The 13,103-nt window shown below is 54.3% G+C and overlaps 5 protein-coding genes across 5 annotated transcripts; 2 read left to right on the top strand and 3 right to left on the bottom strand.

The window, feature by feature from the left end:
* Nucleotides 1-1,907: 1,907 nt before the first annotated feature.
* Nucleotides 1,908-2,177, top strand: PODANS_6_700 (uncharacterized protein; the record flags this gene model as incomplete). Its single annotated transcript, XM_001910407.1, has 1 exon — nt 1,908-2,177. A coding segment is annotated over one exon (270 nt), but the record flags the coding sequence as incomplete, so codon positions are not given.
* Nucleotides 2,178-3,130: 953 nt separating this feature from the next.
* On the bottom strand, nt 3,131-5,099 carry PODANS_6_710 (uncharacterized protein; the record flags this gene model as incomplete). Its single annotated transcript, XM_001910406.1, has 2 exons — nt 3,131-4,362; nt 4,412-5,099. 2 exons carry the CDS (start codon nt 5,097-5,099, stop codon nt 3,131-3,133), a joined length of 1,920 nt encoding a protein of 639 aa, XP_001910441.1.
* Nucleotides 5,100-5,520: 421 nt separating this feature from the next.
* PODANS_6_720 (uncharacterized protein) lies at nt 5,521-6,054 on the bottom strand (the record flags this gene model as incomplete). Its single annotated transcript, XM_001910405.1, has 1 exon — nt 5,521-6,054. The coding sequence occupies one exon, from the start codon at nt 6,052-6,054 to the stop codon at nt 5,521-5,523; it is 534 nt and encodes a 177-aa protein (XP_001910440.1).
* Nucleotides 6,055-8,249: 2,195 nt separating this feature from the next.
* PODANS_6_730 (uncharacterized protein) lies at nt 8,250-11,345 on the bottom strand (the record flags this gene model as incomplete). Its single annotated transcript, XM_001910404.1, has 1 exon — nt 8,250-11,345. The coding sequence occupies one exon, from the start codon at nt 11,343-11,345 to the stop codon at nt 8,250-8,252; it is 3,096 nt and encodes a 1,031-aa protein (XP_001910439.1).
* Nucleotides 11,346-11,840: 495 nt separating this feature from the next.
* Nucleotides 11,841-12,821, top strand: PODANS_6_740 (uncharacterized protein; the record flags this gene model as incomplete). Its single annotated transcript, XM_001910403.1, has 1 exon — nt 11,841-12,821. One exon carries the CDS (start codon nt 11,841-11,843, stop codon nt 12,819-12,821), a length of 981 nt encoding a protein of 326 aa, XP_001910438.1.
* Nucleotides 12,822-13,103: the final 282 nt, after the last annotated feature.

Genomic DNA, 13,103 nt, shown 5'->3' with positions numbered 1-13,103 from the left:
TGCGACGAAAGCCATCTACCGGAACGAATGGTTGGTGGTTACTTTCATGCCTTAGGATCCGGAAGGACAGGTCGGTATAAGGGCCGGTAATGTGGGTGCACAGAGTGCAGACTGAAAGTATCATGAATGGAGCACCATTTATAATTGCCATGGTATCATCCGGTGCCAACAATGTCGATTCCACAACCGTGCTCCATCTGGGTCTCAGCTGACGCCTCAATATTTCCCCTCCGAACAAACCCCCTCCTTCATGGTATCTCATGCCAGAAGTCGTCAGTCATAGGCCACTTGAATTTGTCGCTCGCATCCATGAGTACAGCAGGGCTTTCCGAGGGAGCAGCAACAGACATAAGCGTGGTTAATCCCACATCGGCGCTATGAAAACAAGACAACAATTAGCGCCAGGAAATTGTGCGACCTTTATGGAAGGGCTAGTGTGAAAGATGGATGTTTGAACAAAATGAAGGACAACCTACGTGTCCGCCATGGTGATTGTTTCGAACAGGCCTGGCATTGGTGGTATAAACCTCATACTCCTCGTCGCGGGAGGGCTGGCTACAACAGTCACCCATATCGAATGTCTGTATCTCCGCCTTGGCGTAATAAACTAATCATGGGGAGGCTGAGGGATTGCGAGCGAGAGCCCCAGGGGCGGGTTGATTCTTGAGAACAGTACTCAAGGGCAGATGGGAACCCTGGGAGAGTGGCAGAGTCACCTAGGTACTGTCAGAAAATGGGTGCAGTGAATGTTTTGGGGAGACTGAAATTCCAGCTGCCGAACGTGAACGAGCAGTCTTGATATGAACTCTTCCAGCTGTCTAGCAATGTGATTGGGGTTTTTCATGAAGCGCTTAGACGCCAGACACACGAGGGAATCACACCAACACCCCGAGACAAGCAGAAAGCCTCAGTGACGGGACACACACTGGGGACTCAGACAGGAGAAGGGTCGCACGTACTGCGAATTTTAAGGAACACCTGCAGTCCATTGGTTTCATGCATGCGTTATAATTTCCGGCTGACCGACTTTCCCTATGTTATTTCCCATTGTACCTGCAGCCTGATCATCTGCAAGCAAAACGAGGCTCTGAACCAAAGGCCAAGGACCTAAGCTCGCGTATAACTACTTTGTCTTGTCCTTAGTGACCGAGATATTGACCACTTAGAGAATAGCCTGATCCTCCTCTAATCAAATACGGTCAAGTCAACGCTGGTTCGAAGCAAAGCGGTAGCTGTTTGCTCAACCTCGGTGTGGTGCAAAGATGTCAGCAAACGTCGACACAATCAAGCGAACAAGAAGCACGCCGTGTCGTTTTACGAAGATGAATAAGGAAGGATATGGTGGACTCGATCTGTTCCTTCTTCACAGCATTCTGCTTCTGTCGTCTTCATCCAGGAAAGGAAGTCCACTTACACAACCTATTGACGGCGATCAGGGTTAGGGTCGTCACTCCTCTTGGGCCCCCACTCTACCCCACCAAAACCAATTAAACACCCAACCTGTCAAACGCGTCTTCCCGCCCGTCAACGCGTCTGTCAAAGATAACCTTGATTAATTCTCCTATCCACCGTGACATCATCCCTTTTCCTTTCCACAGGCCGCCAGTAACCCATCTATTCATCTTGTTTTTTCGTTTTGTTTCCGCGTCATCCCTACAAACAAAACGCCACACCTTCAGACCCGAGAAACCACAGACCACAGCAATGTCAACCCAACAAACCCATCCCACAGTCCCCCTCTACCACCCACCAGCGCCCTCGCCCTTCTCCCTCCCCGACCCAGACTCGGTAGCAGGGTACAAACTCATCGAACTCCCACCCGACCTCGTAGCGCTACTAGAGGGGGAGAACCCACCTGTGTAAGCCTCCCTCCCCCTCTCCTCACCCGCCTCATTCCCCCATGCTAACCTCCCCCCTCTCTGTCCAGACTAACAATCTCTCCCTCCCCAACCTCGGCCCTCCTCTCCGTCCCCTCCACCTCAAAATCCTACTCCCTCCGCCAAAAAAACACCTCCAACGCCCTCATCATCCTCGAACCAACAGACACCAGCGGTCTAAAAGCCATAGCCACCCTCCACGAAACCGTCGAGCTCGTCCCCCTACCCACCACCGCTGCCGCCCCCGAGGTCAAAAAGAGGGGAAAGTGGCACGAAAAGTTTGCGAGTGGGAGGAAATAGATAGATAGATGGGTGTCACATGTCGCAACAAAGAAAAAAAAGCATTTAAAAAAACATCAATGATTTGTTGTTCTGTCGAGAGTCTTATGCTATGTTATCTCATGTTGCTATTTGCTGTGAGGGTTGTGAGGTGTCTAGCAGTAGGAAAGCCCAAGACAAGGTGCTGTCTGTTGTTGGGCAAACCCAGACATGACAGAGAAGCAATATAACTCGGTCCTCCCTGCTCTCCCCATCCGCCGATACCACCACCCCACCCACACACACAAAGCAACCCTCAAGCCAAATCCCAAATCCGACAAAAACTCCCAGGCCAGATTACCTCCCTAAAGAAGCCAACCGCTGGAAGAAAAACAAAATAAATACAAAGAACCAACCAGCCCAACCGATCTCCAAATCCCCAACCCACCCAAATAGAGTCCTGTTGCCCATATCATACTCGAATCAAGATAGCCCCGCCCCCACCCCTCCGCTTCTCTTGCTTGTCGAGCAAAGGACTTGGAATAAAAAACCAATAAATTCCAACGCATTAAATACCCCCTTTTCCTTAGCATAATCACAATATCCATGCAATGCTCTCTCCCTTCCTCGTGTAGGTACTTCTTCTCTTCCTCGAAAGAAAAATCCCATATCGACCCAACCGGCAAAAAATATGCAAGGATCAAGAAAAACAAAAAACACAGCGCTGAACCCGTCCCAAACCCCCAAGACTCCCCAAATCCGACAAAACCCAGCCCAAACACACGCCAAATGGATGACCAAGGCTGTCGAATGATAAACAGAAATGGTGGATGAGCCAAGCCAGGTGCAAAACGCCACTGAGAGGTGAATCTGAAGGGAAGGCGAGGCGAAGAAAGTTGATCCGTAGCCTGACAAAAGAAAAAGAAGGCTCAGGCTCCAAGTAGCCCCAAGGAGGCGTCGTGGTACCATCTCAAGAACACGACTGTCCCTGGTCTTCAGCGGACAGGTGGAGGCCCATGACCCCATCGAGGACTGTACAATTCTGCTCGGTAACCATTCCCATTCACCCGCGGGGCTGGTGGGGACGCGGTCAGGTTGATTACGTCGTTCGCCAGAGGTCTTGGCCCATCCCCATGCTGCTGAGCTGGTCCACCATCATTAACATTATTGTTGTTCGCCGCGTGGGCGACTCTGTGCGGGGGCAGGTTTGGAGCTGCAACAGCCTGGGGTCGATTTGGAACCGCAACAGCCTGTTGAGGGTTGCCAACCGCGGCAGCTGGGTGATGGGCGTTTGGTTCATGATACGCATGATTCCCAATATTGAACAGCCGTCCAGCCGCTCCAGCCGGCGCAAATAAATGCTCGGGGTTCATCAGGACAGGCCCAGGAGCAGGTCTCGGAACGGCGGGAAAAGCAACCCCTTGTGGAAAGCGGTGCATGTGATCCGCTATATGCTGTTGTAGTTGGAGTTCTTGCCGTTGCATATTTTGCATCGCTTCTTGCTGGACGTTGCGTGCATGGTTGAGCTGGGCAGCCGCCTGCTCGCGCTGTATCCGGAAGTTGTTCCTGGCCTGCTCCATCTGTATTTGCTGCGCTTGTATTTGTGCGCGCAGTAGCGCCTGCTGTTGCTGCATCCGGGCTTCCCGGTTGGGATCCGGCGGGAGTATTACTGCCATCTGCACATTTCGATGAGCCTCAACAGGCAGAGGCTCTATCCCAATCTCCAGGTCCAACCCAATCAGTCCCTGCATCCGTCTTTGCAACTCGTTCGCCTGGTCGGGGCGGAGAGCCATTGGTGCGGCAGGAACTGGTGCATTGGGCTGGTTCGGCGGGACGGCAATTGCTGGCATTCGTGGGGGAACATATACGGGTAGGTTCCGGGGCCCAAAGACGCCGCCCCTTTGAGGGATCTGGGCAGCTGCGCGTCTGGCCTCGTCTTGCTTGACTTTGTCGGAGAATTTGATCTCGAGGAGGGAGGAATCGACTTCAGGGTTCGCCTCCGCCACCTTCTTGCGAGCTGCTTCTTCGGCCTCGCGAACTTCTCGTGCGTGGCGTTCCTCGGTTTCGTCAAAAAGACGGCAGTTCCCGGGCTTCCCACCGCGGGCGGGCTCGTCGAAATGGCTGTAATCACACGACTTGGAACAGACGTAACATTGTATGTTGCCACAGCCCTTCCTCGTGCATGTCATCTTGTTGCAGCCGTTCTCCTTGATGAAGGGTGTTTTGCCTAGTCAGAGTTAGCTCCATGTCCCCAAGTGGAGGCAGATGGTCCTTACATTTGTTGCAGGTCCGGATCATGGCGGCAGACATTGCTTCCTCGATCTCACGGCGAGCAGAATGTCCACTTTCCCGCGCAACTTCTTGACAAGTCTTGGGCGTGTGCGTCTCCAGCCGACAAAGCCTGCAGGATACAAGGCCGCACTCCTCGCTGATGCATCTGAACTCTTTATCCACCTCGACGGGCGGGTACTCGGCCGCATATGGGCAGAAGGGGCATGTCTCGAGTGACTCTATTCCAGCCAGGCGAAGGACAGCCTCTTGCTCGATGCGATCAAGAGCCACAGTCAGCTTTCCGTCGAGAAACAAATCCTTCTGGCTCTTGCTGAAGGTGCCCTCGCAGCCGTCTGTTGACATGCAGTCTAGCTGATACTTGGAGATGCCAACCTGCGTCTCCGCCATGCGCTTCGCACATTCGCGGCAGAAGAAATGGATGGTCCCCGCGTTGCAGTGCACCATTCGATTCTGTGGGAAATCCCCAAAGCAACATCCACACTCCAAAATAGTACCGTCAGCTTCTGCTTGCGCATAATTGGCCGCCTCGGCGTCTTCTTCCGCCTTCTTCGCCCTTGCCTTGGCAGCTCTGATGTCGCAAACTTGACGGGCAGTCACGAAGTCTTCCACAGCCCCTTTCTCTCCCTCGTCGGCGCTCTCAGAGAACATCTTGACCGTGTCGCCGAGCGTCATTTTGGACCTGGTTGTCGACTTTTTCCGCCAAGCCGAGGTTTCTTGAGCAAGCTCGGCCCATAGAGCAAGATATGCTGGGTAAATGCGATGGTCGTGCAGTTTGAACTGTTGCTCTATATTCTTGACCTTGAAGTCGGGAAACTCGGCCACAAGAAGAGATCTGCTATGCGGGTGTCAGAAATCTACATACTTGGTGATGAAAGGGGACAATGTTGGGTGGAAGAACAGAAAGCCCAACGTCATCTTGATGCTCCAAGCCGCAACAAGGAGCGCCACAAAGATGAATGAACGGGCCTTTGGTGATAGCACCGACGCCTCCGCCTCAAAAGACAGGCAATCGCCCGTTCATCATCCTTCAGTCCTCCTCCCGTGTTACCAGCAGTCTGTCTCCCCTGTCCACAACGTGTTGGGGATACATCACTCACCCTGCTCCCTTGTACTTTTTCATGTACTCCGTCGTCTTGCCTTGAAATCTTGGCTCGGCCTCCATTTTCTTGCTGAGCACTTCTTCGCCGTCCTCACCGGTATCCTCCCACTTGCGCTTTAGGGACTTGACACGCTTGGGATATTTCTTGCCGCTTTCTTGCTGATCAAGAATGTGGCCGACGATGCCCTGGGCTGTCCACTTTTGACTTTCGACGGTCTTGCGCAGATAGTCGGGACATATGTCGGGGAAGAAATTGAGTGCGGCTTCCATGCACGCTTCTGTGCTCAACTCTGGATCCACGTTGCCCTGGGACCTACGCACTGGGGGCATTTCCCGGACGGCGTTGTTGTCGTTTTCTGGCCTGTTGATGTTGTCAGAGGGTTGGGTTTGCTCGTTGTTTTGCTCATTCAGGTTTCGACGGTGGGAGTGGCTTCGCAGAGACTTCCGCAAACGATGAAGCCGGTCCCTTTTCAGCGGTGGCTCCCGTGCATCGGGACTTGATTCCTGTTTGGAGTGGGCGCTGCCCATGGTACGGTGAAAACACCCCGATGCTGCCGGCGAGGGCTGAGTGTGTGGAGATGGGTGAAGGTGAAAGACATGCCCTTGTCGGAATGCATGTGCAGGCAAACAGTCGAGGCAGCCCAGCAGCAGGTTCAAGATTGTGCTCGAAAGAACGAACTCAAAAGTCCACAGTGGCTTGAGTTCCGGACGGACGTTTGCTGCTCCCCCCACTACGAGAGCAGTTTGTCGTTTGCCGTGGGACTACCACATGTGATTCTGCCGCTCTCACTCACTGGAAAGGAAAAAAAGGAGTGACTTACGGATTGTTACGGCCAAAATGACGTCCAAACAACAGCTCGAGGTCGAGGTTTGCAAACTCGTCGTCCTCTAAAGCGGCGAATGGGAAGTGGTCGGGTAGATGCTGGGCTGGTGGTAGAGCTGGCTGCTGTCCGAGAAGCTGGTCGAGGTATGCGTCGTGGTCCATGTTGAGAATTAGGTTGGGTGGGAGATGCGGTCCTGGTCCAGGTCATGCTCTTGCAGCGCCGGCGGTGGTGTAAGTTACAGGACAGGTACGTAAGGTATAAAGTAAAACCAGGGAAAGTGCCCCGCAGTCCCAGGTTTGAGCAGTGCAGTCAGTTAGAGCTTGGTATATTACGGGGACAGTGGGTGGAGGGGGGTGTGAATGGCGGCGACTCGTATACCGCGGAGTAGTGGCAGGCACGAGCTTCAGATGAGGCTGGCTGGCTGACTGACTGACTGAGCACTGAGCGACTGACCGCGCGCGACGAAACCGGAACACCTTCCAATTAAGCAAAAAAAGTCCAAATGGCCCAAACCACCCCGACCGGCTTCCAGAGCAGGTGGGCGCAAAATTCAAATCCTTGCTCAGGGTCCTCCGGGAAAGAGCGGCGACGTGGCCGACATGGCAAAAACCTGGAGGTGATTGAGCAAGGAAGAGTCAGGGTTCAATTATTCCAAGTGTGGGAGGAGAAGTTGAGTCGGGTCTCTTGAGCCAGGTGGTGTTGCTCCAGCCTCGACCGAGCAGGCAATGAGCTGCCCTGTTGCACGGGCCATACCCCGGCCGACAGACAGCTTCACATTCCAGGGGGGTAAATTACAGGGCCATTACCTGTTCCCCACAACAAACACGCGATGTCTGCTCGTAATCCCACGTATTTTTTGCAGAGTGACAATGCCTCCCATTCGCTCATGCCGGAGCGGCTTGTCGGTGGGCATCGTGTGGCACCTGATGTCAAACAGAACCAGGAAAGCAAACCACCATCTCTTGCACATGCTCGGAAATTCGTGATATTCGACTTATCAACCGGACACCGAGACTCCGCCTGCAACCTGATAGCGCCTTAGCACTCGAAACTCCCCGAACCCGGCGCTCTGGACCGACCCACCAAGAACCCCGGCAGTTACAGGGGTCCCCACGGAGCGATCATTCCGATAGAAGGATATTGTCTTTCACCCTTGTAGTCCAGTGCTGGCTAGACATTCAACTCGAACATTGCTTCGCTCTCGGTATTCTCCCATCTCAACTTTTAGCCTCATCATCCAGCGTGGCACCGACATTCCCTTGACATCGGGCGTGAGCACTCTGCCGTCAGCCGCGGACATTCCATCGGTTGTCCCCACAGAAAACCACATGGACAAGCTCCAGAGGGTGAGGAAACGTCACACAGGACCTATGCAAAAGCCGGAAGCCTTTAATGTCCAGGTGCGTGTTCTGCCTACCCTCAACTCTGACTCCACGTTTCTTTCCACACAAAAGGAACAGGCACCACAAACCTGTCCTTATTTTCAGGCTTACAGAAGTGTCATGTCTCGGGAGCAAAAAAAACACAACCAGCATCGATCGATCACTCTCCCGTCCTCGGCGTTATCTCTCGTTTACCGCATCTGATATGTCACATTCTGTAATATTTCCAACCTTTCAATACTTCGACCGGCACACCACCCCAAGACCCCTCTCAGCTCACCCATCGCCCACCACACCTTTCCCCATCCAGTACTCCTCCATCTTGCATTAGCCCTGCATGAACCACCAAAATGTGAACGTGATGGCAGGTTTTTATGCATCGATTCGGCGCTGACAAGGAACAATTCGAGCCAGTCAATGACATATATTTTACTTTCCCCGCAGTACCCCGGTTTCTGCGGGTTGGACAATTGCATTATCGAATTATCTACCTAGCCGGACATGTATCTCACTGCAACTAATCCTCCCCAGAATCAAAAACCTCGTATCCCTCCTCGATTTCCTCCTCCTCGGAGCTCGTTGACGCAACGTTTCGCCTCCTCCTTCCTCGCTTTCCACCAGCCGCCGCGGCTTTGGGCTTGACCGGCGCCTTCCGCCTTGCGCTCCTCCTCGGTGGCACCTTGGTTTCTTCGATTTCTGGCGTGGGCGATGGCGACAGTGACGCTGGCTTCGGACTCACCGCCTCGCTCAACACACCGCTCACATCACCATGATCAATCTCGAGCACATCCTCCCCGTCATCGTCGTCGTCATCGGAGTGGACGGTAGGGAAGTACCCCGAAGTTGTGCGCCCATGTTGCTCGTCCTCCTCCTGGCCCTCGGCAAAAAAGCCCCCGCCGGCCAAGTCGTCCGCCTCATGTCCCTCCGGCAGGAACCCCCCCGCCATCTGATCCTCCTCCGCCTCAAACCCTCCCGGCCCTTCTCCAGCCATATGCACGTCACCACCGATTTGTCCCGCACCCCCTTCCTGCTCCCCCTCCTTGACATCCCCATACTGCCCCTCCAACCGTTCCACAATCCTCAACCCCATCAACATCCTCCTCCACATCCCCAGCGCCCTCTTCCTCCTCTTCTCATCCTCCTTCCTCCTCCTCTCCGCCTCATCCCTCTCCAGCTCCTCCACCATTTTCTCATAAAACTCCTCCGCCACAACAACCCCCTGAATAACCGGCACAGCCATCCGATGCCCAAACTCAAAATCCACCACCGCCTCCGCATAATCTATCCCCAATCTCCTTGCAACCCTCCCCGCCCCCCGGAAAGGAACATGAACCGCACCCTCGGGGCACATGGTCGGGACAAACAAATCAATATTCCCATACTCATTCTTTGGTATCTTTCCATCTTGAATCGGCGGCGGTATGATCCAGTCTGTCTGCGCGTGACTATACAACCCCTGCAAAACCTTTGCTCCCGTAGCCAACTCCGCCTCTGCAATCTCCCTTCTCCGATTTGTAGTCGCTGCTCGATAGGGCACCTTTTTCAGGGGGGCCTCCCCTTGTTTAGGGGCACGTCCCTGTTTATGCCATGTTTCTGCGCTCTTGACTTGGACGACGTCTCTACGGCTGTAGACCGCCTCGCCTTGTGCACCCGGTTTCTTGTTCTTGTTTTGAACAAACATCTTGACCGGTTTCGCGGTCGGCAGGAGCGCTTCTTCTCTCTTGAGGTGGCGTTCCAACACAAACTCTTTGGATTGCTTGTAGTACTGCAGTGTCTCCTCTCCTTCTTTGACCACCTTGTCCACCCGCTCGGCGGGTTTGAGATCGGTCTCGTTTTCGAGGGTGTCTGCTTCTGTCAATGGGTGGGAGGGGTCACGGCCGCGAATGTAGGAGCTCATCACCCTCTTGAACCAATCATACTCCTCGTATCGTTTCACTTTTCCGTTCTTGTCGTACACGGGAATTTTTTCGGGGGGTAGCCGGCTGCCCTTGGTTCGTCCTGGGAGTTGTTGCCCTTTGAGATAGCGGATGGTGACGTCTTTGGCTGTGCCGTCGGGGGAGTGGGCGATGATGTATGCCATTACCTGGCGGGCGCGGTCGGCTTTGGAGCCGCGGGGTTCAAAGTGAGACAGAAGGTCGGGGTTGGTGGCTAGGAGGGGTTTGAGGGGGTCGAGGGGGAGGTATTTGTGGGTGGCGGGGGAGAGGGCTTCGAGCCAGTAGTGGGGGTATTCCAAGTCTTGATCGTACACTTTTTTGGGGGTCTTGGTTGGGGAGGTTGGAGGTGGGGAAGGGGAAGGGGGGATTATCAGGTCGTTGGAGGAGTCGGAGAGGGATTCGAGATCGGAGGAGGGTTCGGGGGGTGGTTTTTGGGAATGCCGGGTTGATCGGGCTGTTTTGGGGGGTGGTTTGGCAGGTGTTTTCTTTGCTCTGGGTGGTGGTGGTTTGGTGGCTGGCACGGGAGGTTTTTCAGGATTGCTTTCCGAGAGGTAATGCTCTTCCTCTTCAGGGTCGGCTTCCTCGAGTTTGTTCCACCCAAATCCCAAGGGTTGTAGACTGGCCACCAATCTAGCCTCGATTCCCAGTCCTCGTAGTAGAGCGGTAAATAACTGGGCACCAACATCGCGGCTGCCTGCACACGACTGTGCGCGCTTTCTGAAGCCTTCTAAACCATCAATCTTCTCCCCGAAGCGGTCTTGATCGTCACCGTTCGTTTGCTTGAATGCCTTGGTGATTCTGTCGAGTCGTTCTAGGGACATGTACCCCTGCTTGCGCAGCCCTGGTGCCGTGATCTTGAACCGTTGTTTCCACCATGATGTGAGGACCTTCATCAGTCTGAATAATGGATCTCCATGCGACATATCGACAGCTCCTTTTTCAAGATGCTTAGCTGCCGCTCCCCATTCCCTCCCCTTCTCTGTCGCTTTCCCCTCGCCTTTCCCCTTCCCAGCTGTCTTCCCCTTTGGTGGTGGCTCCTCCACCTGTACCTCCAACCCACTGCTCCTCCTCCACCTATCCACCTCCTCCCACAGCCTAGGCGGTAAATGCGATATCATGATCGCCATCACCTCCTCGTCACTACACCACGCATTCCTCAGCGCATTGTGCCATAGTAACAACTGGACATGGACACCATGTGCAGCTATCCTGATCTTTCTTTCAAGCTTCGAGGGCCCCTTCTTCCCCATCGCGGCAGCGAGATTGATTCTGGTATCCCGTACCAACGTCAGATCGAGGTCCTGACTGGGGATAGCAACATCGGGAGCTTGCGCAGTAGGCGTGGGGACATCTTCGAATTCGATGTCTTCATCTTCTGTAGAGGAGGGTTGGGAGAGTTTTCGACGTTTTGTGCCAGGACCATCCAGCGGGACGTCCTCGAAATCGGCGTCGGAGAGGGACGTCAAGGAGCTGGTGTCGTCATCGCTAGCTTCGATTTCGAGGAGGGAGGTCTTGGTTGAGGAACGGGGGGTGGAGCCGGCGTCGAGGTCGTCGAAGAGGGTTGGTTTACGGGGGGGGGCGATGGCTTTCTTCTTTGAAGTTGTTGAAGACTGCCGCTTTTTGGGTGGTGGTTCAGGGGAGGGAGAGCGGAGTCGTTTGAGGGGGATGTGTGGCGGCATTTCTTGTGGTTGACAGTACCGAATTGGCGACCATGTTGGAGTTGTTCAAGCACTAGAAGGTGGATGTTAATATTTGAAGTTGAAAGAGGGTTGTCGATCGGGGCCAGCCTTGTCAATCAGTCACAATCGCATTCAGAGAACGATGACGCGCATTCCAATGTGGGAAGACGCGACTGACCCTAACCCTTAGCAGCTGAGAGCAAGGCTCGGCAGGGCGCCGAGCTAAAATGATCGGCAGCCGGCCCCGGTCCATAATCTCCACCTTTCCCCCCGGCGGGTTTCCAGATCGTTCCAGGCTGCCGGGCAGGCAAACACCGCCTTACGCCGCCTCGCCCGCCTCATCTCTCAGCCTTCCATCTTTCTATCAACCGTCTGTCTCTTGGTCAGCGACCCCTATCGTCGTGTCGGAGTACCGACCCTTATAATTATCAACCGCGTTTTCCATATAAACCCCCCTATCTACCCTCGACCGCAACACCCCAAGCTTCACCCACCATGTCCTCCCCAAACAACCCAAACGAAACAACCTACATCTCCATGTCCCCCGCCGCCCTCGCAGCCCGCGGCACCGACGTCTCCCTCGTCGGCGCCCACTGCCAATACCCCCCCTGCAACCAACTCGACTTCCTCCCCTTCAAATGCCAATCCTGCTCCCAAACCTACTGCTCCGACCACCGCACCGAAGACGGCCACGACTGCTCCCAAAAAGGCGCCTGGGCTACCAGGCGACGCCTAGCCGAACAATCCAAAGCCTCCCTCGGCGGCCACAAACCCGTTCGCGACCGCGATGTCCTATACGCGAAACCCTGCGCAGAAGGGACATGCAAAACAACCATCGGGACAAGTCTCGTTCCCGGTGTTCACTGCAACGCCTGCCGAAGGGACTACTGCCTTAAACACCGCCTAGAAGAAGACCACGACTGCAAGTCCAAACCCCCCGTCGGTGCGAGAGCGAGTGCCCTAGCAGCTCAACAAGCGGCGATAACAACCAAGGCGACGTCTGCGTTGGAACGATTGAAGTTGTGGGGCGCTTCCAAAAAAGAACAATACAAAGACTCCCGCGCCGCAAAGGCGGCCGGACCATCTGGGCTCAACGCAAAGGGACAGACGAAACTCGTGGCGGTAAACACCCTCAAGAAGACCGCAAAGGGGGACGCAAAGATCCCCCCAGAGAAGAGGGTCTATCTCTATGTCGAAGCGGAGAACGAGACTGCCAAGGCCAAGATTCCAAAGGGGGAGTTCTTCTTCAGTCAGGACTGGGTCGTGGGGCGGATGCTCGACTCGGCGGCGGCGAGTCTGCAGGTGCAGAATATTAATAACAGGTCGGATAAGGAGGAGGATAAGCTGAGGGTGTTCCATGTGGAAGGGGGGAGGATACTGGATTTTGGGGAGAAGTTGGGGACCGCGTTGGTCAGTGGGAATACGGTTGTTTTGTTGAGAGGGGTGGGGGCGCCCGAGGATTTGATAAAGGTCTGAGGGTCTACCATTGTTGGAATTCGGTTCTTTTTGTTATAAAGCGCATGGCATAGCGTTGTTTTCTGAGACATGTTTGAAGTTGTTCCATAGCATGGGGCCCAGTTGATATACCACTGTTTGTTGTCATTTCTCTTTATGTTAAAAGGCTTCCTGGGCGTCTCATTTCGTTGCCAAGTAGTGGGTGGTGAGAAACGCTATCAAAAAATAACCACCCATATCGGTAAATTCCAACCCAGTCCAATCTTCCCACCATCATCCTCTCGTATCCCCACCGAGTGGAGA

The sequence above is a fragment of the Podospora anserina genome, chromosome 6 (assembly GCF_000226545.1).
Source record: "Podospora anserina S mat+ genomic DNA chromosome 6, supercontig 2".
NCBI classification, from domain to species: domain Eukaryota; kingdom Fungi; phylum Ascomycota; class Sordariomycetes; order Sordariales; family Podosporaceae; genus Podospora; species Podospora anserina.
Note: the sequence above shows the minus strand (reverse complement) of the source record. Positions and strands in the feature narration are given on the sequence as shown.